Here is a 25,339-nt window from a genome sequence, read left to right as displayed (position 1 = left end):
TTTTAGCATCAGACTTGGGTTAAATGGCAGGTGGGATAAACACCTATGTTCATACTGGAATCTAAACGAAACATGTCATAGTAAAAACTCTGAATGTTAGTTACTCTGATTAGTTCAAGAAACCTAAATGAACATAGAGCCACATCAACCTGAACAGGTGACCCTACAACTCACAGTTTAAACCAAGGGCTTGCCATTGGGTTTTTTTTTTAAGTTAATGCTTAAGTTATTTTCAAAAGGCTCTGCTGCTCCTGCACAATTGCCCTCTTCTAAAATCTAGCATAACATGCAAAAATGGATTAATTACATCTGCATATTTTATTATTAATAAAAAGGACAGTTTATTTTCTTTTTTCTTCCTCCATATTGGTGTAGTAACTCTAAATTTGCACATTCAGCAGTGTAAGAGATTTTCTCCCTTTAACACAGTTACTGTATTCTTTTTATTTTTGCATCTCCTGTCTAAAAAATGAATTTAGCTTTTGACTTCTAGAATCAAGTAACATATGGTCCTCACTTGATTTTCCTGACATCCTGAAAACTTAACAAGATGTTGCTGAAACCTTTGCAAGTTCACACTGCATGGAACATCTACCAGGAGTGACAGGTATATATTATGCACTGCATTACACTTGAATTCATAAATATAGTTCTTACTGAAATAATGTGCAAACAAGAGGCTTTCAAATTTGTTAAACACTGAAGTAGTGCTTCAATAGATCTTGTCTGCAGCAAAGTAAGTGTTCCTGCAGAGTGATCTCTTACATCATAAATTCGGGCTTTATTTGATGCCATGGTATCAATATATGACAAATTTACTCACACAAATGATACAGCTGACTTATAATCATTAATGTATTATGAAACATGTGAAACAATCCTGTGGAAGTCACAAGTAGAGGAAAAATTCTAGAACTGAAGCATACACAAGAAACTGTTCCGAGAGTTTTTCCCTCTTCAGTCACCCTTCATTACTTTTTGACATATAACACCTGACATGAGTTATAAATAAATATTTCATAATGCTCAGAGGTAGGAAATAATAATAATTATGCAAAGTGTTTGTTTTTTGTTTGGTATTTATTAACTAAGAGCTAGCTTGCTATACCAGCCTGTACCAGCATAAGGGACATTCATTAGCCCTTAACTGCCAAAAGTCTTCACCACTTTGCCTGTAGTTTCTTTACAGGAAGACCACAGTTCTGCCTACTTACAATTCAAGTCACCTTAATGCCCAATAACTGACATTTGCACAGTGTCTGCCATGACTTTTTACTTGCACTGATTACAAAGTAATCCCACAACATATGTGCACAATGCAAGTGCACAATGCACATGTCCAAAAATACCGTGCCCAAATTCTATTACTGAGTGGCATATCAAGGTATTTTGCCTTTCCTCTACCTTTGCATTTCTCTTTCACAGGAATGATTCCAGCTACACTTTGAAAACAGCCTCCTCTTGTTTATCTTTAAAACACGATTAGGAGTTCCTCAAATTGGCCCAGGTCACTGAAAGTTTGCCTCTTAATGAGATGGAGTTCTTTAAAAAAAGCTATGCTGGATCAATCCTGCATGTCTCATCTGCTTTCCAATACCATATTAGCAATGAACACATAATGGAGAGCTTATCTCTCAAAGACAAAGCCCAGTCCTAGGCAGCATGCAGACTCCTATCAGCTGAAGCATCAGCCATACAGTGCAGTCAACAATTATTCCAAAGCCTCTTCTACTGCTTCTTCCTTCAGCTTGGCTACATTTTCCCTGCAGCTTTCAGCTTCTTTGCCTACACAGACACTCCTTGAAGACTCTTTACATTCTTTCTCCTGAGATCACTGCTCCTGTACCTTCTCCTGTCCACAAGAAATCATGTGAAACAACAAAGCCCTGGCAAGCTGCAAGAAGTTAAGGTGACCTTGAAGACTCTACCTCCAACAGACCTCAAAGGTGAAATACCTACTCAATAGGATTAAGTGTAAGCATGTCTAGCATCACAAACACTAGAGAGTAGCAGTGTCTGCCCAAAAATGACCTCCTCTAGCACTGGACACAGTCTTAAGGTAACAAAGACTGTCAGCATGTGATGCTAGAATATACTTACACCACAGCCTTCAGGAAAAAAAACAAAGAAAAAAACTCAAACCATGAGCAGAGAGATGGAAGTTCAATACAGACTCATAGATCTTCAAAGGGTCTGTCCACTGGGTGTCTTGAAGGCACTGCAAAAGTATCTTTACTGCTGAGTGTGTTTGGAGAATTTTCTAACTGAGAACTAGAGGTTTTCTGCTATCATAAATAATAGAACCGTGCTCCATTCTGAAGCATTCCAGGAAAAAAAAAATCAGTATGCATCTAATATATAATCCACTGGAGATTTATTGCATTTGAGTGACAAAATACATTCTCTTAAAAGGAAGAGATCAAGTCACAGAAGTCCACATCCCACAAGAGTGAAATTCTTTCCACACTGAAGGGTGAAGCTCCACTTCTTAACGTACGTCACTAAGTTATCTAATGATCACCTAAATCTCTAGAAACTAAACACATCCTAGTCCTTGCCTGACAAGCCTGGAAGCAGGCACGTGATTTGGCAGTAGCTGTTTTTCCAGGCACAGAGTACTGGAAAAGTAGGAAAAAACAATTGCATCTTGTTGCTGCAGGACTGGAAGACTAAGCACAGGTAGTTGTTTTTCTAATCCTGCTTCAAGTTTACAGTGATTTCTATCCATTTAACTATTCTTTCGTTTTTTCAAAAACTCATATACCTATTACTAAATTAATTAATTACTAAATTACTGAGTTAATAAATTAATAATGCAATTTGAAGGTGTTGTATCCAAGACTGGCTTGACCTCAGTGCTTACATACCATAAGTTTCACACTCAATGCATCTCCAGGGTTATTAATGAGCACAGGCCCTGGCTTCTGCAACAGGCAGACAGCAACCAACATCAGACTCTCTCTCACTCCTAGTGGCATCCAGAACCTTGCCCATGACAATTTTGAAGATGCTTCCCAACTGGCTGATCTTGTGGCATCTGGATTATTATCAATCTTTGTAAAAGGAGGGGTAAGCAGCAAGTAGCAGCTGCATTCCTTTCTTACAGCTTTCCAGCACTTTACAGGAGCATATTTTGGTGCTGTCTGTTGAAGTCCTAAAAAAACCTTCTAACTGGGAACTTTCAGTCTCAAGGAAACACCTTTGTAGTCAAACTGCTTGTGTATGAGACCTCTCTGGCACTCCTGTCAGTAGAAATGATAGATAAACTGGAATTCAGTCTTGAGAGCAAATAAGTTATTACTTATTCCTGACATTCCCTGTCACGCTGGAAGTATGCATGAGAGAAGACTAGAAAAACACAGTGGTCAGGTGATCTTACACGTAGATTGTAAACAAGAAGATTTCTCCATTACTGGGCTGGTATATTGTACAAAAAAATGTACTTTCTGGCATGCTGTTGTGAAGCCCCCTGCTCCACAGGAGTACCAAGAAAACTGGTAAGATACAGTGGGAAATGTATTATTACTCAACTGGATAGCAGATAACATTAGAAACTGAATGAGCACGACTAAACTCTAAGAATATTTTTCCTTTTTTTCCTTTACGTATTATTGTTTGCATAGTTGGCATTGAGTCCCAGTTCATCACACCTTCAATTTACTGCAAATACTTGTGAAATAAAACCCAGATTCAAGATTGCTGAAATACAGTAATTTCAGCTGGCTCCATACTCTATTTGCAGGAAATACCCAAAAGAAACACAGCACAGCACAAATGTGACACGTAACAAAGGGAAGGGCACTGCCACATCCATCCTCTTCAACTACAAAAACACAGCTGCTTTTCTCAGAAATTGTAGTAGAGTGCATAGTTTTTGAAGAATGTGGAAACAATTCCTGCTTATGCCCTTGTGCACCTGAGAACTACTGTTCTTAGCTGTTCAATCATAAGGTTATTCAGTCTTAAGGTTTACAGTTTTCCATATATTTTTCCATATATATGCAGCTGGTGAAACCAGAGGCCTTATTACACAGCTGAGCTCAGTATTTCTTCGACTGCATCACGAACTGGTGTAGAGCACTACAGCAACCAAACTAACCTCCAAAGAGATCCACTTCAGCAGTGGCAGCAGGGACAGTGGTAGCTGTAGTGGCAGCAGCCGTAGTAGTTGTAGTATCAGTAGCTGGAGCAGTAGCTGCAGTAGGCTCTGGGGCAAATGGATCTGAAATCTGTGGCTCAGAGGTAACACCGGAAAGTGCAGCCAGATTATCTACAGGCAACCATGTAATGAAGATCAAACAGGAAAGGTAAGGGGAAAGGCAAAGACTACAATCGCTCAGCTCCAGAAAGCTGGAGCTTTTAGTGAGGAGTCTTAACATATAGAGGTCTTAGAAATCAAAAATACTACTCACCCTCTCCCAAGAGGTCTAGTGATTGTCCATTAAAATGACAGCAGAATAAAAAAACAGAGTAATTAGTAGAATTGCCAGATCGAAGATGTTCATTAGCCAAATGTTCATTCTAAATCACATGCCTAGGTTATGTCTAGAAACATAATTTCTACACTTGCTTTTCTAACATTCAGGAAGTTATTCTGAAATGACAAAGCTCATTCTGTTTAATAACTCTTCAAAGCAGAACCAGTACATCCCTAGAACCCTTCACAGAACAGGCACTAAAGCAAGGGTACTTTAGCAGTGAGCAGCTTGCAAATAGTGTTGTTACTTCAGGATATGATACATGGCACCCCTAGTCCCCAAATACATTCTGAAAGACATACAGGTGGTGGTTCTTGGACTTGGGACAACTGTCAAGTGCAAAATAAATAAATAAATCAGTAGAGCAGCTCCTCTTCAAAAGCCTTTTCTGCATTTATGATAGAGCAAACATGCTCTGCAGGAACAACTAACTCTGTTAACACTTGCTACTAGGAGTATGAATGTTGACAGCATAAGCATTAGCAGACTGGCTCTGCTCCAAGTTTGGCTCCTTAGTCAACTGTTTCTGAAAGCCAATGAAGCATCTTTAATGACAGACTTTCCTACCACTTGATGTCCTCTAAGATCAGTCAGATTGAGCTCAAACACAGAGTTATGTTTTGCCTACATAAAAATCAACTACAAGATATAAAAACATGTAAAAACTAATGAGTTTGTCCTATTAAATTTTTATTCTGTAGTAAGGATAGTCTGAGCTCAGCAGCTCCCTATTTAGTAACCAGTGTCTTGGTGCTGCTCCTAGATTCTTTGTACCCATAACAAGATCATGGGTTCATCTTATCCACACTGAACAGCAAGCAGAGTCCTGATGGTCCCCTGTGGGTCAGCATTCGGAAGCAAAATGATTTGAGCAGGCACAGCCCTACCTTCACAAATTTGTCTTGATTTTACAACACTTGTAAAAAAGGCAGCAAAAACCTACATTTAGGTTTACAATTTTCATAATTGGTTCCTTGGGCAGGCTGTACTTGAGACTGATGGCACAAGCTGAACTAAGCCAAAATACCATTCTGAAAGAGCAGAACAGTACATTAAAAATGCAGCACTCTGGTATATCCCATTACTGCACACCAGGTGAATGTCTCACAGCTAGAGTTGAAATAAACAACTGTTGGCAAACTTTTAAGTTCTATTAGCTTAGTCTTCAATGCCTTTTTGTTATTATTATGTTATAGAACTCAATGCAGTGAAATTACAATTATCCAGCACACCAATCTACACTTAGTCTTAATATGGGAATGATTTAAAACAGTGGTTTTTTGTACAGTAATATTAAAGTAACAATAGTGTTAGCAAATCCATGTCCTAAGGCACACTGTAAGGTAGTTCAGAGCAGAAATTCAAGCCAGTTTGCTTTTATATCCAAGAGTAAAACCTCACAAAGATCCAGACTTTGACCTACTGTATGTTTTGTAATTCTATAGTCTACTCCACTTGCTAAATGGCTATCTATTCTCCTTGCAGTATGCTGCAAGGCACCATATTATCCTATCTTGATGGTTTCCTGATACCACAGAAGTGTATATTTTCACAAGTTATAGTTCATTTGGTAAATTACATATTGTGTATTCAGAAATACAGTAGATATACAACAAAATATACAGTGTACTGTACATAACCCCAAATATTATCCAAATATACTAAATATACAGCATATGCCCAAATACATAGAATCTACACTGACAGCGAGACTGAGAAAAGCAGGACTGTTTATTGTTGATATGTATGGGTGCTGCAACATGAAGTATTTGATATTCACATTTTCCTGACTATTCTGAACCACAGCACTTCTTCCAGCTGCCTCCCTCTAGCACTATTTTCTCATGAGTTCCCACATTAACTTGCTGTGGCCCAGAAGAATAAGCAGCTCAAGTAGCAGGGAGGCATGGCTACACAGCCTCCCAAAAGTCCTGGGTGGAATGAAGGTCATTTTGTCCACCCTTCTGCTCAGAACAACAGAGCTCCCAACACCAGATCAGGTCAGTCACAGCTCAGACTAGTCAGGTCTTGAAAAATCTCCAGGAATGGAGAGTTCACTAGCTCACATCAGGGATCTGCCTCAGTTCTGCCCTACCCTCCAGGTGAAATATTTTTATTCTGTCAGAGAGTTCAAACAAAACTAAACAAAACAAAACAAAAAATCCCAACAAAACCAAACCAAACCAAAAAACAACAATAACAAAAAGCAAGATTCCAGTGCAGTAACAGGTCATCATACCTGGACTGCTGCCAGCAGTAAAGCAGACAAAGCTGAAGCTTACTAAGTTACCCAAATGATATTCTGCAAGATAAGACTGAAGTATACTTAATGAGGGTAGTAACATCTCTGGCCATGGGAAAATAATTAGCTGTCCTTTTCTGTCATGGAGTAAGACTAAGGGCATTACTAGTCAATTTTAAAGTTTTTAGTAATTCAGAAGAATAAAAACACCTAAGTTCCAAACTATGGGTGTTTTGTCCAAAAACAAACAAACAAACAAACAAAAAAACCCAAAAAAAAAAAAAACAACCAAAAAAACCCAAACAAAAACCAAACAACCCCCCCTAAAAAAACCCAAACAAAAAAGAAAAAAAAACCCAAACAAATCAACTTTCACTTTCTGTGCAAATCAATACTTTACAATATTACTGGCTATTTATTTGTATTTCTATTATTGCAGGAATGAGCAACTGCTTAAAAAAGTTAGCTCTGTCATGCTCTTTCAAACATCTCAAAGCTTGTATTTCAGTGCTTGGCAATGACAAAGTAAGATAAATAGGACACAGTCAAAATACTGCAGAATAATTAGTCCCAGGCATCCCAGAATAGATGACTCTCTGGTCTTGCTGTCTGGGTAAGATTATCTTTCTGTTAATAAAATTGAAATTTTCAGGGACAAAAAAAAGAAATTAATTCAACAGATTAAACTGGAATATGCAATACAGTGTCTACATGACAGCCCTAGCTATCCTCTCTTAATGAAGTGGCTGAAGCACAGTGTCATCTTTAATGAACTACAGCTAAGAACAGAAACAGGGACTGCAGAAGCCACCAGTTGGCAGTATGAGCACTGATAGCAGAGTCAGCATGACTCAGTGTTGCATTCCTGCTGGGAGCAGGCTGATGAGTTCATTAAGCTGCCACGCAGGATCCCTTAAGATTACACCACAATCGGTTTACAACTGTATAAATTAAATCACATTTACTGGCCTAATTCCTTGTTTTAACAGGACAAGAGCGAGCACTGCCTACACTTACTGTGGTCCTCCATCTCACCAGCTGCTACTGCTGCCTGGAACAACAGGGTCAGACTTCAGAGAGCTGGTTAGTTACTCCTTTTTGAAAGCAGTTAGCCCTCTACTTCTGTTTATATATTGATATTCTAAGCACACACAAAAGATACTTTATTAAAATATGTTAAGGCTTGTCAGAGGTAATCACACTTGCAGTAGAACTAAGTTGCCACCATTTGCTTTACATGCATTTTTGTTTTAAAAGCTATTTTTGTTTCTCTTCCTATTGATCTGTGGGCTTTGCTCCATGAACAGAAGAGCTGGTTTCTGCTCCCACCTTGCCAGTAAACACACAAGCAGTTCTGGTTCTTCTGTTTTGAAGTGCTTACCCCACCTGCTCACCTTCATCCATCCCCTTCCTGCTCACTTTTAGTCACATAATCCTGGCTCCCTCAGCTTTGCAGTCAGGCACTTATAAGCAGCTTATACTATTCTGCATATCCCTGGAAAGAAGGAGCAGCCTTGTGCTGCAGAGGGATGCCTGACTGTCAGGTCAGCAGAAGCCTGGGAGTGAGTTGGGAACATCTTGTGCTAGCAGAGAAAGAGGCTGATTTCAGTTCAGGCAGGCAAGAAGATGGAGACTGCAAGAAGGGATGCTGACAGTGAGGTTTCTCTACCTCCCCATGAAGTGCCTCCAGCAGCAGCAGCAGCAGCGCCCACAGGAGCAGGTGCTGGAGCTGCCTGCCCAGTACCGGCAAAATCTGGCTGGAGATCCAAAAGATCACTGGATGGTTTGGAAGAGCTGCCAAGAAAAGGAAGAGAGACATTAAATACTGGAGGAATTTGTCCATTTCAAGATATTTTTTTTTAAATGTCATTACTGGATTAAGGAATCAACCTTATTTTGGATGACATAGAGACACTTTTTTCAGGCTTTAGCATTAGAGCAGTGGCACCTCTAGTAAGCACCCAAGAATATGCTACAACCCAGGATGGGAACCTTAACTTACTTCCATTGCCTGATAATTGCATTACAACAGATCTATGAAACTTAAAATTCTTTAAAAAATACCCAAGTAAGCAAACAAACAACAACAAAAAAAACCCAAAAAACCCAACAACAACAACAACAAAACAACGACAAAAAAAAAAACAAAAACAAAAAAAAAAAAAAAAAAAAAAAAAACCACAAAAACAAAAAAAAAAACAAACGACCCAAACCCAACTAACCAAACCAAAAGAAACCCACCACAACACCCAAAAAGAGAAAATGAAAAAATTCCAGGTGGTGCCTGAAAACAGAGAAAATAACTGTTATGACTGAAACCAGCACCATTCTACTTCCATATTTCAGCATGCCATGTCAGAAAGCAAGAACCCTCCATTTCCAGGCAATGAACAAACAAATGACTTTGGTACCTACATCAAGCTCAGTAACTTAAATACACTTTTTAACTTACCTGACTGGAGCAGCTGTAGATGAAGTTGCAAAAAGATCAACTGGAGGAGATGTATCAATAGTTTTTGCTGGAGTAGAACTAGGAGATGTAACAGTTGTGGCTGGAGAAGACTGGAGAAATATTTTAAATATACATTCAATAGACCAGCCTTTCTCCCCAACCAGCTCATGCACAGATGCACATACTTTAAGAACCCAATTTTGACATGTCTTTTTATTGTGAGCTGTTTTCTCCTCTGAAATGATTTAAGGAAGACTGGACTAAGTTTTCAGATGGTAGTAGAGCTGAGAAACCCCAAGGTGACTTCAAAGAAGGAAAAAAAGTTTCTACAAGGTTTATTCTAAAGGAGTTGTTTCTGTAACTGTCAGACTCTTCATTTTGTCTATGGAATGAAATAGTTGTTTGTCCACAACAGCACCTCAGTACTCTAACCACAGAAATGGTGAGAGAAGAGAAATGGTTAGAAACTAGTTAAAGGTGTGTTTGTAAACCTTCAGAAGAGAGTTGAAAGAGCCATCAACAGCGCTCAGGGTTAAGTCCTTGGGAAGATAGAAAAGACAGCTCATCCTATGACTTTGCTTCATTAGCTGCTCCAATTCTGGATAAAGATACTTCAAGTATGGCAAGGACAGACACCCAGGAGACTCTATTGCAACTCCTCTGTGAACTTGAAGACTCAAGTTACCTTGTAGTGTGTCAATTTAATTCTAAAAGATACTGTAAGCTTTGGCATAGCATCTCACATGCTAGAGATCCTTTACCTAACAACTGAGAACAAGTCCTAATTTTAGTACTGTTTGCCATTCTGACCACTTCCAAGAAGGAAAAAGAATGGCAAATTTGAAGATATTTTCTCCTGAGTTCTTCTACTGCCATCCCATTATCATAACTCTAGCAGATGGGTGTAAGCTTTCTGGATTTTCAACAAAGCTTTAGTAAGGTTTGAGACTATAATGGTCCCAATCCCTCATGTGCACAAAGGAAGATGTGGTTAAAGCTATAAGAACACTTTCTGAGCCATCATGTAGCTCTTACCAGCTGCTCTCATATTTAACAGCAGAGCTGTGGGGGTTGTATTTTGTTGGTTTTGTTGTGGTTTTTTTAGTAAAGGTCTTTTCAGAAAGAAATTTAAGAGCTTTCTCTAGAATCAAGCATTGAACTCCCTGCATTAGATTAAGAAGATTTTATTGAGTTTTTCCTCGACAACACTCATTATGAGACACAGCTATGGCACCTGGCAATGCTCCAGGGATACCAGGAGCTACTATTACTAACACCATAAAGCTCATTAGTTTATCTGACACTCAAACCAAGCCATTTTCACTGGCAACTCTTGCTTTAAGGTCAGCAGTCCCACAAATGAAGGTCATTTCTGAAATTAGACATATCAAATGAAAATTTCCTTCCTTTCTTCCTGGATTTTCATATGAACATGGGTTTTAAAAGAGTCAGAACTTCCTCCTAAAAAGCTGAGGAGGGAGTGAAGGGGTAAAGGATTTGGAGGAGAAATACCCTGGAGCATGTTTCTTGGTGACGTGAGAATTAAGGTGGAGTGAAGGCAAAAAAAAAAAAAGAAGTTGAGATAAAAATACGTGCATCTTTTATGCTTTCACAAGGAGCAGTCATCACATCCAGGTGAAGTTCCTTAGCATCCTGACTGGCACAAGACTGCAGCGCTGCATTGTTCAGAACAGTGACATGATCTTATGGGGCCACTATTTATAAAGCCATTAAAAGATCAAATTTTGTCAATTAGGTGGCAAAGTCTAAAAAATAGATTAAGAGATAGAAATTTAACTCCTTACAATGTTCTAAACCGTATCACCTGAACAAGAATTATCTAGTATAGCAACTGGCAGTATTTACCTTGCTCAGAGGAGAAGGAGCCCCAGATCTAGAAAAAAAAGGGGGTTTTCAGATAAGTACAGCTTTGATACTATGTTTCTGATCGTCAAAACTCCTGCAAAAAGACCAAAACCTAAGCATGAAAGCTTTCTGAAGATCTCTTCAATTGCATGCCCTCTACATTTCTCAAACTTCCATGTGCCACTTTAGACAAGGAATACAAATTTTACTTCAAATCTTAAATAAATCTTTTATGCTAACTGGCATCACAGGGTTATTAAGCTCTACTGAATGGAGGAAATGCAGAGATGCATGCAAATATCTTGCTTTGGGGCCTACAGGACCCAGCAGGAAAGAGTTACTGGGGGCAAGATGTCACCATATTAGAAAACCATGCAACAGCAGCAGAACACCACCAATACTGAAGCAGTTATCTAACATAAGTCTTCTGAAGATGTGTCAGCAAATTTTCAAAGTCTACTTTCTTTTAAAGAAAGTCAGAATTACTTGAAAATAACTACATTTAAAAGTATGAAAACAGTGAGTTGGAAAGTTCAAGCTGAAAGTTCTTCCACATGCACACAAATCACACTAACAGTAACTGACAGAGCCTTAATCATAACTTAAAATGCACCTCAGTGCATTTGTTTGCTTTCCTTATGAGGTATGAAAATACTGCTACATATTTTTAGAGCTGCTTTGATCTAAGAGATGAAAGGAGGAGTTGAAGATAAAGCTGCACCAGTATTGAACTAGCATCCATCCCATAAATTACTTGGATTGGGTAAGTCCTAGGAGCTATAGAACAGATTAGAAGATTTCCAGATCTTCTAATCACAGAAATGACAAAAAAATAACTTAATGACTATATACAAAAGCAAAGAACAGTTTAGCTCAACTCAAAAATAATATCTAAGTGTTCAAAAAATACCTAAGTGTTCAAGAAAATATTTTAAAAATACACATAACCATGCTTGCAAGTAAGTGATGTGTAAAGGTGTGTACTTACCCTTCACTAAATTGCAAGGATAGCAACAGTAAAAGAGAAAAGAGAGGTTTAGCTTAATCGTTCCTAGACTTAGCCATGGCAAGTATCTAGTATGAAGATGCAAAACCATTAGAAAAGAAATAGATTTTTATGATAAAAGCCTTAGCAGCAAGCAAAGCCCCAGTTCCTTCTAGTTTTCCTCAAGTAATTTTAGTTCATTTTGGAAAGCATCTAGTCATTCCGTGTGTTTCCCCCACCACCATTAATTAAAGAAAAGGTTGCCACTAAGATGACTTTGTAAAGGAAAGGAAAAGCCTTGTCTTATTTTCTAGCTAAGTGACAAAAGGAGGTCGGGGGAGGCAAACCTAAACATCATCTAATCTCACACTGTCTCTATTATGCCTAGATACATGGTACAACATATATACCTACTTGTTGCCAGGTTTTTTTCCTTCCAGTGAGTTTAGATGTTGCTCAAGGGTCTCCATGAGACTGCTGGGAGCCTTGAAAGTGAAGACAAAGATACACACCTCAATGTATTGCAGCGATCTAACCACAGATTGAAATCCAGCACCAACCTCCCTGAAGTCCACGATGCTCATGGAGTTACTTTATTTACATTAGTGTGGAAACAGTGGATTTCCATGTTAGAAGTACTCAGGCAAAGCCAGTTTTTAAAAATACATTACTGGATCCAAATTTGCAGAGAGAAAACATTTACCTCCACTATGCAGCACCTGAAGCCTAAATCCAGGATGTGCTGTTCATCATGCTTTAAATCAGTGTTAAATGTTGACAACAGCACAGGCATCCACAGGGTTGATTTTAAGATTCAAGGGTTCAAGGTCACACTATCAGTTTTGCTTGTAGTCAGATCCCTCAACACCTCTTTCATGACCAGAGGGTTAGGAAGCATTTACAGCCTAAATAAAACAAAATCCTTTCCAATGCCCCTAGAAGGAGGTCCCTTTGGTTCAAGACTCCCAACATCACAAAACCTTATAGCTGTTCTCAAAATGGTACCCTGGCAGAGGTTACTGTGCAGCTAGCTTGAAGTGCAGAAATATTTCTATTTTAGACAACTATAAAAAAACTAGGCTTTTTCAGGCATCCCTGATCTTAGGTTTTATTTTAAGTAACCTTTTTGTGGTCAGCAGCCAATACCCACAGGCACTTGCTGTTACAATGGCAGATAGAAAAAGTAGTTTTAAATGCACACTGGGCTTAGCTATTCCAATATAAAAATAGAGTCTGGATAAGTAGACTCCTAGAAGATCAACAAGCAGGGAAGAAATCCTTGAGAGACACAGTAGCATATAGTAATTTCATCGGGGTTAAAAGTTCATCAGTCTCTAAACAGGGAATTCTCTTTACCAGTCTCTTTCAGATCAGTCACAATTCCTGACAGCAATACCTCTGATGTTTTTCATAAATAACATCTTTAATTTCAGGGCAGACATAATTATCAAACAAGTTAGTTTGTGATGCTTGGAAACAGCCAGTCTTCTGCTCCTATACTGGAAAACCAGCCAGCTGGCTGAATCCGATATTTCAGGATGCATAGCACCTGTGAGTACCAATGCACAGCTGTGTACCTCCAGTGCCTGCATATTGATTTCAGCATTAAACCAAGTAACTTAATGCATTCAGAAATTTAAAATGCTCAAAATAATCTTAAATGAGAGATTGAGTTTAAATATGTCCTACATATATAAGCAATGCAGAGATGTCTTGACCTTGCTGCTTTTACAGGCATATTTATTAACTTTTAATTCATTTGGGCATAATAAGAATTGGTTAAACACAAGTGACCTAGTTATAAGAATTCTCCAGTAGGAAGTAAAAGAAGAAAGGTAAAACAAACTAAAAAATCCAGAGAGAGTCAGACTTTTACGTATTCAAAAAGACTATATTGTAAGATACACGTTGTGAGACTTCAATATGTAAGTAAAAGCTATGTTTAAAAACAAAAAAGATTTTGAAAAATGCTTGCATGATTTACTGTCCAGTTACCTCTAGACATTTTAGATAGCTTTAAAATATATTAGTCAAAGGTTTCTTAAAAACCAGCAAGGTAATATAAAACTTATCTATCAAGCAGAACTCAGAGAAGAAGCTCCAGAAAATTTCTAATCAGATGCAACAATTTGGAAAGGAAATACTATCTGGTACCCAATTTGCAACACTAAACATTGCTTAATTTCTTCTAGATACTGCTTTAACATTCGATAATCTATCAGTCAGCATTGTGCTGGAAGCTTAGATATGGGTTCCCCAGCAGCTACTAGGGGCAAAACTGTCATACTTTAGGAAATGTTAGTAAATAAAAATGAGCCAAGATTTTTAGCTACTAAGATGCCTTCTCAGCCTCCAAAATTTTGCAGCCAAACTATAAAGTCCAAAGATGACAACTATCAGCTTGAATTACACTATTGGGACCACTTGTCTAGATTTACAGAGTATGTCCACATGGAGCGTCAACACAACCAACCTCTTGCACAATACTACCACTGTTGCCATGGCTTGCTATAGGAATTTAGGGGTACCATTGATACTACATAGAATTGTGTGGTAATTGTTAGCTGAAATTCCGTTTTATTATTCACCTTTTATTTATTTCTCTCTGAAATACACTGTTGAGGTCTTACACGTAGGCTGTACAGCATGTCTCAGGCTAACCTTAGCAAGTGAGTCCCAAGCAGCCTTTGGGAGAATACAGCTGTGAGGGACTACCTGGGCAGAGACTGAAATGATCAGGAAGTTGGATGAGACCCCCTTGTAGACCCCCTTCTTTCCAAAAGAACTGTTCTTTTTTAAAGTGTTGGCTCATGGGGTGGAAGGTAGCTGTAACTAAGGTGCTGCTGAGTAAGTGCAGCACTGACTGATGATGCAAAACAGGCTGGTGCAACACAAGCAGAAGCAGATAGAAGTGCCACAGAAAAAATAAAGTATATTTCATTAACTGGGTTCCAGGTGATTTCTCCTGGTTTAAGGACTTAGTTCATCACTGACTGCACTGTGTTAAAAAAGAGCCCCTGAGGTACAGAGTTAGGGGAAAATACTGTGTCAGCTATTTCAAGATTAGGTCTGATATTGCACATGCTTCTTTTGGCTGCTGAAAGAGTGGCCAGACTTTTCAGCCCCATTGTATCTGAAATCCACAAAGATTAATAATCTCCACCTTCTCGTGATGTCTCACTTTCAGAATTTTTAAGTGGCATTTCACGGAGACAGACGCTATTCTAATGTTGATTTAAACCAGGCTTTCAAGAGGCTATCAAAAACTGCATGAACAAAAACTATGTGAACAGTTGGGGTTTGCAGCTGCTAAGTAGTTTGGGTTGCTCTTCTGTTCTAATTTTACTGGCATCAAAACTGCCACAGGTGAATTCTTCAGCATGGATCTCCTCCTCTAAGTAAATATCCTCTTCACATTAAACACAAAGCCGGGCACCCAGGCCAATTTGCAAGTGATACTTAGAATGGGCCAGCAGCTACAGCATGTTAGGTGGTATGACTTCACCAACATTTGCATTCCTGGTGTGCTTTCCTTATTACAGAACTTTTATTTATTACATAAATGCAAAAAGACTACAAGAGAAGCTTACCTGTGTAAGATCAGGGATATCACCTTTGTCAATTCCAACTTGCTGTGGAGATAAAAGAGTAAAGGTAAAATCTCAGTGCATTATTCCACTGCAGCAGGCATTAATTTTGAGTAGACCCGCTCTTCAAGCTATAATGCACCCTGTCTTTTGAAAAATACTACTAAGTTAGAAAGTGCATGTCCATCTTTACAGTAGCTACCTTCAACAACCTGCAGCAGGTTTGTTTTAATTTTTTTTTTGGGTTTTTTTTTCCCACAAATTAAATATCCATTTAAAATAAAAGGATAAGAAAATGGAGCTTGATTTCACACATATGGACCTCATACTCTATACTGAAATACACTGGTCATATACTGTTCAGAGGATGGCAAATTAAGGTCTAAGTCTGCAATCTTCTATTAATAGCCCTCTTGCTTCACACTGTGGTTCTTCAGAGTGACTGCTAGTTCAGCTTTTGCAGAAGAGCAAGCTCCACTGCACCTTGTAATCCTGAAGTAGAGTCACTATAACCTCTGTCCAAAAAGCTGACCTGTGTCTCTAAAGTACTTTACTCCCTCAAGTTCAATATTCATATCTGACATTACAAGCCATTAAGGAGTCTATCAGGTCTCTCCATAGATAAGTGAATTAGCAAAGAAACAAACTTTTTATGCAGCTCATTACTACTGTCCATTATAATGAAGCATGAAACATGGAAAATGTGCACCCTGTGCCAAAGAGACAACTACCACAAATGAGAATCCAGCAAAGGAGTTAATTAACCATGTAATATTCCTATTATCCACATAAGAGGATGATCACAAAGAGCAAAACTGGGAAAATCTCACATTACAGTTAACTTAATGCTGGCTGCAAAGACCAAAAAAACAGACTTAAAAAATCTTCATGCTTCTATTCCCAATTGCTGCATCTTCCTCTAATGTTGAACCCTGTTGTAGAAGCATGCCCTTACCACAGCATTTCTCAAAAATATTGGAACATTTCAAGTTATGTCATCTGTTAATTTAACCAGGAAAGCTGAGTTTGGCTGCACCATAGAGACATGTGGAAGTCCTAAGCAGGCATAACTACAAGACCTGAAGAAGCAGACCAAGATCCAGATCCACTTGGATGGATCCGATGGATCCAAGATCCATTGAGACAGATGCTTAACAAGTGCAATTAATATTTTACATCGGTGCTAAACAAACAAAACCAAAAAATAATCACACAGTATTTAAATGCTGGCCTCCAGAAGACCGAAAGCCACTTACCTCTGCAACTTTAAGAAACTCTGATACTCTGGTCATTCGAGTTAGAAATCGTTTGTAGATTTCAAGGGCATCTTTACATTGTCCCTTTTTCATTTCAAAAAATTTCTCTAAAAAAATAATGTGGTAATTTTCAGTTAAGATGTCTTACATTAGGTCTTATATCAGCAAGTCTTGTTTTCACACAAATCACGTGTCGAGAATATGACACTATATTAACATTTACTACTTGGACATTAATCTAGTGGCATCTCTTGCCTAGTATAGTTTGGAAGCTGGGCTTGCTGAGCTGCTGAATAATTACATAGACCATAAAATTGACCCTCAGCTAGCCACAGCATTGTGTGTGATGTCAAACATTCTTTTAAAGACTGAAAAGTAAGCAGGTGAAGTAGCTACCCAACTTAAAGTTCAAAATAATTAAGGATACCTGAACACATACTAATATATATCCTCTCCAAACTGTCTTTACTCCAAAGAACTGTATTTTTTCACTTAAGTAGTCTCCAAAGTCCATCTATGTCCATTATTAAACACAGCTGCCACATATTTCAACCCAAACTTACACTTTAAGTAGCAGTAGACAGTGAAACTGCAACTGAATTTTTATGCCTAACCCACTGTGTCATGCTGGTGATCACACCAGGCTGCCTGAGCTTCAGAACACGCTCACAGCCTCCTTTACACTTTGTGGGCTGAGGGTAGGTAGGGTTGTGGAGGGCATCCAGTTTTGGCAGTCATGCTTTCAGGCAGATCAGGAATGTCATTCAGGAGTGTATTACTTCATACAGGGCTATCACATAACATTATCACTCTCTACAACTACCTGAAGGGAGCTTATAGCCAGCTGAGGCTTGGTCTCTTCTCCCAGACAACCAGCAAGAAGACACAGTCATAAGCTGTGCCAGGAAGGCTTAGGTTGGACATTAGGAGGAATTTCTTCACAGAAGGGTGATCACACATTGGAATGGGTTGCCCAGGGAGGTGGTGGAATGACCATCCCTGGAGGGGTTTAAGGAGAAACTGGATGTGGCACTCAGTGCCATGATCTATGTGATAACATGGTGTGCAGCCACAGGCTGGACTCACCGGTCTCAGAGGTCTTTTCAAATCTAATTGATTCTGTGATATATAACAGAAGAATGTGGGCATCTTAAAAATGCAGAAGCTTCTAACTTTGCAGGACATATTACACATGCTCACACAGCACTGTGCATTTCTTTAAGCACAGAAATGGTCACTGTCTTTAAAGCATCTACACACTTTTAAGGACATGTGATGATCCAGCCTCAGATAAACACAAGGGGAAGAGGGTACAGCTTAAATTTTTCTCTCATTTCAGATGAGGAGAGTCAAGAAAAATGTAGCTTTAATGAAAGTTAAGTAAAAATAAATCTGAAGCAGATCTGAAACTGATTCTTCACTCATGTATGGTATGTGAGATAAAAGCCAGGTTACTTACCTAGTAAGTTGATAACCCCATCATTGTAGCAAGCAAAAAGTTTGATGAGATCTTTAAACAGAAGCATGAATGCAGCATTTATGACACCATTTGTCAGTTCATTTGGATGAACCTACAAATAAAATATCAGTTATTTACAAAACAATTGTCAAATGCAATCAAACATTTTGGCTTACACCAGGTATTTGGTGCTGCTGTAGACAGAATTGAGCTCTGAAGTTTTCATGCTAAGACACTGAACAAAAGTTTTGGTTAGCAGATCAAGGATTGCTTTCTCCACCACTCCAAAACAATCTACTATAGCAGAGGAGTATCCACATCAACAGTAAACATCTTAGTCTTGTCTCCTTCACTTATCATGAAGAAGAGGAAGTCAGAGATGCTGTTTACAGTTTTAATAAAATGGACAAAAGATGTCAGATTACAGCAGAGTTCAACAAAAACTTAATAGTCTATGAGATAATGTATTTGGACTAATGATGTCAAGATCCTTTCTCACATTAACTTGGGAAGAAAATATGTGCTTATTTATTAAAAGGTCTTTCTTTTCTTAAAAATATCTCCTCTTCTGAGAGCACTATCACAATTCCTATGCCATTTAAGGAATGGAAAGCACAATGAGACATGTACTTCAAAGCCTTTCCTCTGAGAGCTGTAGTGGGCTCTGCCTTCTTCCTCAAAGTGTATCTTGCTGCCCACCAAAAATAGAACGAATTCCTTCAAAAACCTCTTTGAAATGTTACATTGTGACTTCTACAACAACTGATTCCTGGTTTTATCCTTAGGTCAGATAAACAATCCCACCAGCATTCATAACATGATAAATATATTGTGCACACTTATTTCTATGAACAATTTAAATTAAACATTAGCCAATTTAGTTCACAGCTGAAAACCAGATGATGATTTTGAGGAAGCCAAACAATGTACATGTGGTATTTTAATGGGGTTTTTCCTCCCTGCAAAAGAAGTTGGTTGCCAAGAGACAGAAAACAGTGTTCAGCAAGTGTCCTTGCTTTGTCCATTTCTTCTCCCTCACTGATGCAGATGACACTCCAAGTTCTCTCTTTACAAAACCAAAAGTGCAATCTTTACATTTCATGCATATGGGCAAGGGCCATCCTTGGTCGCGACACCTCAGTGGGACACTGAAAAGGGGATTTTTTTGGCCCTCACTAAGGGATGATGAGTAAAGCATTACCTACAAGGTGAAAGGTGTTCATTACAATGCATCACTTTTAAGTCACTGCCCAGTGTTAATACTGTGTCAGCTTCAATACATACATCAAATTCAAGTAGTGCATCAATTTGTTCCTGTAATATTGGCATACTCTTCAGCAGCTTTTCAGGAGCCATTGTTCTCATTACACCTTCAGCTCTGCAAGAGGGAATACAGATTAGAAGCCATGCTATCTCCTCTCTCCCTTCTCCCAAACTGATCTGTTGTCTAAAATTTATGCTTGAAGCACCTGTAACTCATTTCAAACCATTTCAAAACCACAGTCTGATTCTCCTGCTTTTCATGTCATTGTGAGAGCTGGTAAGAAAAATCCTTTATCCAGCCACCCTTCCTGACTGCAAATGAGGAAAGGTTTTGTGTTAGAGTGATGAATGCAAGGAATTGATCTCATTATGGAAAGATGACACTGGGAGCTTAAATGACTAACTAGAAATACTGCCACAGAAGTACTTAGAGAACTGATATACTTTGTGCACAAAGTTTGTTATGAATAACTAATGACAGCTCATTGCTGACATGTCCATGGATGTGTAGCATTCCTTAAGTGTCATCCATAGTCTTATAGCAGTCATCAAGCATGGTCATTTTTATCTCTGATTATGACAAACCTGCACAACCATCATTATGTATTGCCCTGTCCTGGCTGCAGACAGGAAATGCATATCACTATTCTTAATTATTTTATGCTATATTCTGAGGCAGCACCTTGTTCTGAGCACCAGAAATAACAGGCATAGAAAGCCTTTCCAGGAATTTAGAGCAAGGCAGGAATAGTAGGATCCCCAGCAGCCCAAACTTAACTTTATTTAACATCAAGTGTTCAAGAGTGAACTTGTATGGTGCCCACTAAGGGAATGGCTTCCAGCTACACAGCAAAACTGCCATGGTGAACTCTAGACTTCTTTGCTGTTTGAGAAGCAGGAGGGAACAGCCTGGTAGTGATGCCTGCATTAACAGGTCAGAATCCCAAGCTGCAGAACACACCAGAACTGTCAGAAGGATCTTGTATGTAATTCATGATTAGCAGGAGCATCTTTAGTATGCACCCCATCAAGCTGCATCTTCAGTGGGTGTTAAGCCACTTGCTGTGTCAACTGTGCTTCAAGAGAGTATCTAGTGCCCTTAAAGTCCCAGTTAGAGGAGTCAGAGACCAGAAAAATGTCCTCGTAAATACCAACACACTACTCTGTGCTGGGTCAACTTTGTTTTTAACACAGCTCTTGTGGGAAATACAGCCAGCAGTTTACAACCTTATTCTGTTCAGTTTATAACTGTTTGCTCTGTTGCCTGCTAAGAACTTGGGGAATTCACTCCAGGCTTTGTTTGCAATCAGCCATCTTTCTTAGGGGAAGTGTCTGGAGAATAATGAAACATCCTAAACACAGTTTCAGAGTGTTTCCTTCTTCAAATCCTAAACAAAGTCTCACTGCAGCAAAGTTTAATTAGGGTAAGATTTAAACCTAGCACTAAAAGCTCCCAGTTTCACAAGGCACCTTACTTTGGTCTTCAATATTTGTCTTACTACCCAGTAAGTAGAGTCTTTCCTCTCCTCTTTGGGCAATTTTTAACCAATTACAAGTACTTTAAAAATCAGGTTTTTCATTGCAGCTACACAAAGCAAGTAACAACAAAGTTACTGATAAACTATAACTAAGTCTAATGCCACAGATAAGAATTTCATGGGTCAGGCAACCTTATTAATTTACATATCTAAACTTTGCTTACCCTTTCTTCACTCTTGCAAAGTCAAATGCCATTTGTCTGTAGGAAAATGCTTTTTCATTCAAGTATCTACTATAACGCCTTATAAAGGTGGACATGTCATAACCTGCAAAAAACAGTTTCACATTTTACATTTAATTTTCATGCTTGTTCAGAAGTACTTTAGTAAACAATAAGATATAGCCATCAGACCCCAAGATTATGTGATTTCTGAAACACTGTGCAATTTCACATACAGAACAGCCATCACAAGATATCTTCCAGCTTCTGAAGAAAAATCAGTAGTGGTACACCAAAACAATCTACCAGTGTCCTCTGCTTCCAAGAGATTCATACAATGCACCAGTGGCATGGTTCCAGGGGAAACCTGCTAGAGGCCCCCACATAGTTATGGGGTAACATCACTTGGTGGCCAAAAAGTTACCCCTCTATTAACAGGGGAAAATACTAATTTAACAAAAAGTTTTTACTGAACTAGAACATGACTTCCAGGACATAGTTCAAGTTCGACTTAAACACTCTTGATGTTTCATATATGTTAGCCACTCTGACTCTTACATGGACCTCCAAAATTCCCCTGACTTGGTTTACCAGAACAAAGAAATCATGATGACATCCACAGAGATTACTGCCTTCCTTGAACTGTTACACCAGAAATACTCAAGGCACGTAATACTGTACAAGGTGCCTCAAACTCCAGTGACTTTCAGGACTATGACACCTGAGCAGTTAGCATTACAGTCTATCCTCCAAAGTTTCTTCCTCTAAGCCACAGAAATGTGTGCAAAAGGCAACTCATCCTCCTCTTCAATTCAGGTCCCTTTTTGCTACCTTTCTAAAAATCCACACCCCTCAATTTAGTCACTGACTGTATTTTCCCTTAATATCTCTCATCCTAAAGTATCCCTGCCAACTCAAGCACAACACTACCAAACCTCATGCCTCATTATCTATGATGCACTGTGCATTATCTATGAAATGGCAATCTAAGTTTAAAGAAAGTAGTGAAGAACACAAGTGCATGAATTTAACAGAATTAACACATTCTTAGTATTTGTTTAGCTTTGCTCCTTCTGTTACCACATCTAAAAGATGCTAAAGTTTTTTTGGTGTCACATGTCTACAACAAGACATGAAATAATGCAGCATTGCTTTGAATTTACCCATTATTGTAGCAAGTCTGTAGTCTGCATACAATTTACAAATTCTCTGTGACAGTTGAAGAATTATATTTTATATTTTCCCTCTTTTCTGGTAGAGCTACCATGAAAAAAGCTTTTCCTCCGTTAATTGAGGGCACAGGAAAATTCTCTAATAATTCCAGAGGGAAAAGTAGAAGAGCAGGCTTTGTAAGGTTCAGAGGAAGAAAAGTCTTTAATTTCTGCCTAGATTTTCTAAATTCGTTACTCAAATGAAATCAAAACCAACCAGTTCTTTTGGTGCCAACAGTCCTACCATTAAGAAGTTATAGATAATGTCTAAAAAGCACAGAGCCCCCAAGCAACCAAATTACTATTTAAGACTGAGTAAAACCCAAAAAAACGAAATGGAAAGTTATCCATTTCAACTTTTAACATCCATAAGAGTTAAGGAGATAGCTGACCCAGCCCAGATTTCAACCAGCACTTAAAGGATTTGTACAGTTTCACCTTTTGAGTAAAAATATTGCAGGAAATGAAAAACATTGTTCTGAAGTTGTTCAGCAGTTAATTTGTGCTCCTGTATTTATTAAGTTCTTATAAAAAGGCTCCAGTAGTGCATTTTTATCTTATTTATATCTTATGAATTAAGGAACAAATTAACAATAGTATCTCATTTAAAATCTTGTTAAGATTATATACATAAGTTGGCTTACCATGAGATCCACTTTTGTCCAGAAAATTGCTGAGATTGAACAATGTGTTTCTAGATGCCAGGTACTGAATAAATCTCTGCAACACAAAGTAATTTTTCTTATCACAGGTTGTATCTGAAGGCTTTGTACCTTTTAGCAGCAAGATTACTTTCAGCATACAACATGAAACCACTGATTTTTGTCTTAGCCTACAATACCTTCCCCAAAACATTTTGTGCATTCAAATTAACTACTTTTAGTCAGAATCCCTAGTAAGTATTCCACGGTATATATAAAAAAAAAAGATTATGTGCAAAACACAAAATATATTGCAAAAGGAGCAATAAAAAATGTTTCATTTGAGGGATTTGAGGAAGGTCAAGATTTATCTGCTTACAAAGCACACATCCAGGCTAGTCCCAGGCTTCTCAATCCAGCAGCCCTCAGTTTCAGCCAAGCTGAGGGCCTGTTTTAATAACAAGCAAAGCCCCTCATCAAATACAGGGACTAACAGCCTGAACCAGTTAGAGAAATCAGATGAGAACATTGACCAAAACTTGGAATGGAAAAATGGGAGTAAGAATTTACACTGTGAGAAATTCATTGCATGAAAACACTTTATATACAGCCAGGGAGGAAATGTTTCACAGTCATACTGAAGTTCTTTAACTGTGCTGTCTCTTTTTAAGCAGACACACCTGTCTATACAGGTCAATAAAAAGCAAGGATAAGGATAACTTGATCTAAAAGGCTACCAAGCTAAATTTACAGCTCTAGGAAGATTTTAACAGCCATGCAGAGAAGGCAACTATTTGGATGGCAGTATACATGTGCCAGAACACCAACTTTGACCTTAGTAAAAAAATCCCAAGTAGTATTTAATCCTGTGTAGCTGTTTTCAGATTCAGTGAATAAATTGTCAGCATCCTGGCACAGGATGCATCTTGGTCTTATGGTTTTGTAAATGGAGAGACTGAGACACAGTTCAACTCTGTTGTTAACAGTAAGTTTTCTCTTCATCAAGAATCATTCTTGCCCTTTGTTCTCAGGTCCTTTCTGGTTCAGGCAAGATGCCTCTGCACTACTAACGCTTTTGGCTTGGAGAGTGTTCAGTGCCAAGGTGGCCTTGAGAGAGCTGTTCACACTTACCTCGTTGCCATGGACCATTAGATGATGTGTGGTGACTAAGGCTTTGAATACGACCACCCAGCTGCTATTCGTTGCTCGCTCAAAAAGCGTGTCAGCCATCTGAGGGATATTCACGTTTGTTTCGTTAGTTGCTTGGATCAAGTCTGTGGGAGAGACAAAAGGAAGGTGTTAGGTTCTACAAGTATGATAAAAAGTTTGCAGCATGGACAAGATCTCAGACCACCAGGCTGCTGGCCATGGTTGTGACAAACAGGAAGTTCAGTGCTTACATTCCACATTAAAAAAAAAAAAAAAGAAACAAAAACAACAGCAAAAAACCCAAACAGAGATTATATTAGTACATGCTGACAGCAACAGTGGTCTAACTCTTTCATCCAACAACAGTTTTCCAACAATTCTGTCCTGAGCTATGACCAAACGTTTCTCCATCTTTTTGCCAGTTGAAGTTAGAGAGCACAACATCATATGACTTTACTGCTTGCAGGTTTTTAAGTTAATTGTCTCAGTTCATTACCTCTGGGTTAGAGGTGCTAATTCTGAATTCTTCAATTACAGGTAACATGTCAAGCACACTGAACCCAGTCACATCAGCAAAAAGAGGCATCACCAGAAACAGACACTCTGTCATTCCAGAGGCTGTTTTAATCAGCAAGCTCCAGCACACCTCCTAGAGCTTCAACAGACCCAGAAAGCAGAAGAGTGCATGCAGGCATGCATTAAGGCTTCTTTAACAGTGAGAAAGAACACAAGGAATGACATTACTTTATACTGAAGCAACTGCACCTTACATAGAAGAAGTAAGACTGTCTCAGGGAAAAACAGTAACATACAGCTTGGTGTTCTGTACATTAAGAATATGTAAACTTGAACAGAAGAGTGCATGAAATTAAGGTAAGCAGTTAGATCATGAACAGTGGGGCAGCAAGCTTTCCACTATCCTCTATATCCCACAGCATCTGTGATTTACTACATCCCCTGTTATCTACCGACTCCAAATTGGCAGCCAGCAATTACCTTCTACAAGCTATCACCTATTTTTGAGACACAGCTGGAAACTGCATACTGCAAC

At 38.6% G+C, this 25,339-nt stretch overlaps 1 protein-coding gene across 1 annotated transcript in view; it reads right to left on the bottom strand.

The window, feature by feature from the left end:
• Window positions 1-25,339, bottom strand: part of SNAP91 (synaptosome associated protein 91) — a 63,322-nt gene that overhangs the window by 19,825 nt on the left and 18,158 nt on the right. Inside the window, exons 3-16 of the mRNA XM_053938515.1 lie at window positions 24,271-24,413; window positions 23,143-23,218; window positions 21,291-21,393; window positions 19,610-19,703; window positions 18,326-18,437; window positions 16,867-16,973; window positions 15,614-15,655; window positions 12,438-12,508; window positions 12,027-12,032; window positions 11,039-11,066; window positions 9,173-9,282; window positions 8,390-8,514; window positions 4,413-4,427; window positions 4,100-4,270 (exon numbers count right to left, since the gene is read on the bottom strand). Of these exons, the coding sequence (XP_053794490.1) occupies window positions 4,100-4,270; window positions 4,413-4,427; window positions 8,390-8,514; window positions 9,173-9,282; window positions 11,039-11,066; window positions 12,027-12,032; window positions 12,438-12,508; window positions 15,614-15,655; window positions 16,867-16,973; window positions 18,326-18,437; window positions 19,610-19,703; window positions 21,291-21,393; window positions 23,143-23,218; window positions 24,271-24,413 (1,203 nt within the window). The remainder of the gene's footprint in view (window positions 1-4,099; window positions 4,271-4,412; window positions 4,428-8,389; window positions 8,515-9,172; window positions 9,283-11,038; window positions 11,067-12,026; window positions 12,033-12,437; window positions 12,509-15,613; window positions 15,656-16,866; window positions 16,974-18,325; window positions 18,438-19,609; window positions 19,704-21,290; window positions 21,394-23,142; window positions 23,219-24,270; window positions 24,414-25,339) is intronic.

The sequence above is a fragment of the Vidua chalybeata genome, chromosome 3 (assembly GCF_026979565.1).
Source record: "Vidua chalybeata isolate OUT-0048 chromosome 3, bVidCha1 merged haplotype, whole genome shotgun sequence".
NCBI classification, from domain to species: Eukaryota; Metazoa; Chordata; class Aves; order Passeriformes; family Viduidae; genus Vidua; species Vidua chalybeata.
This window is presented reverse-complemented; position numbering and strand designations above follow the sequence as displayed.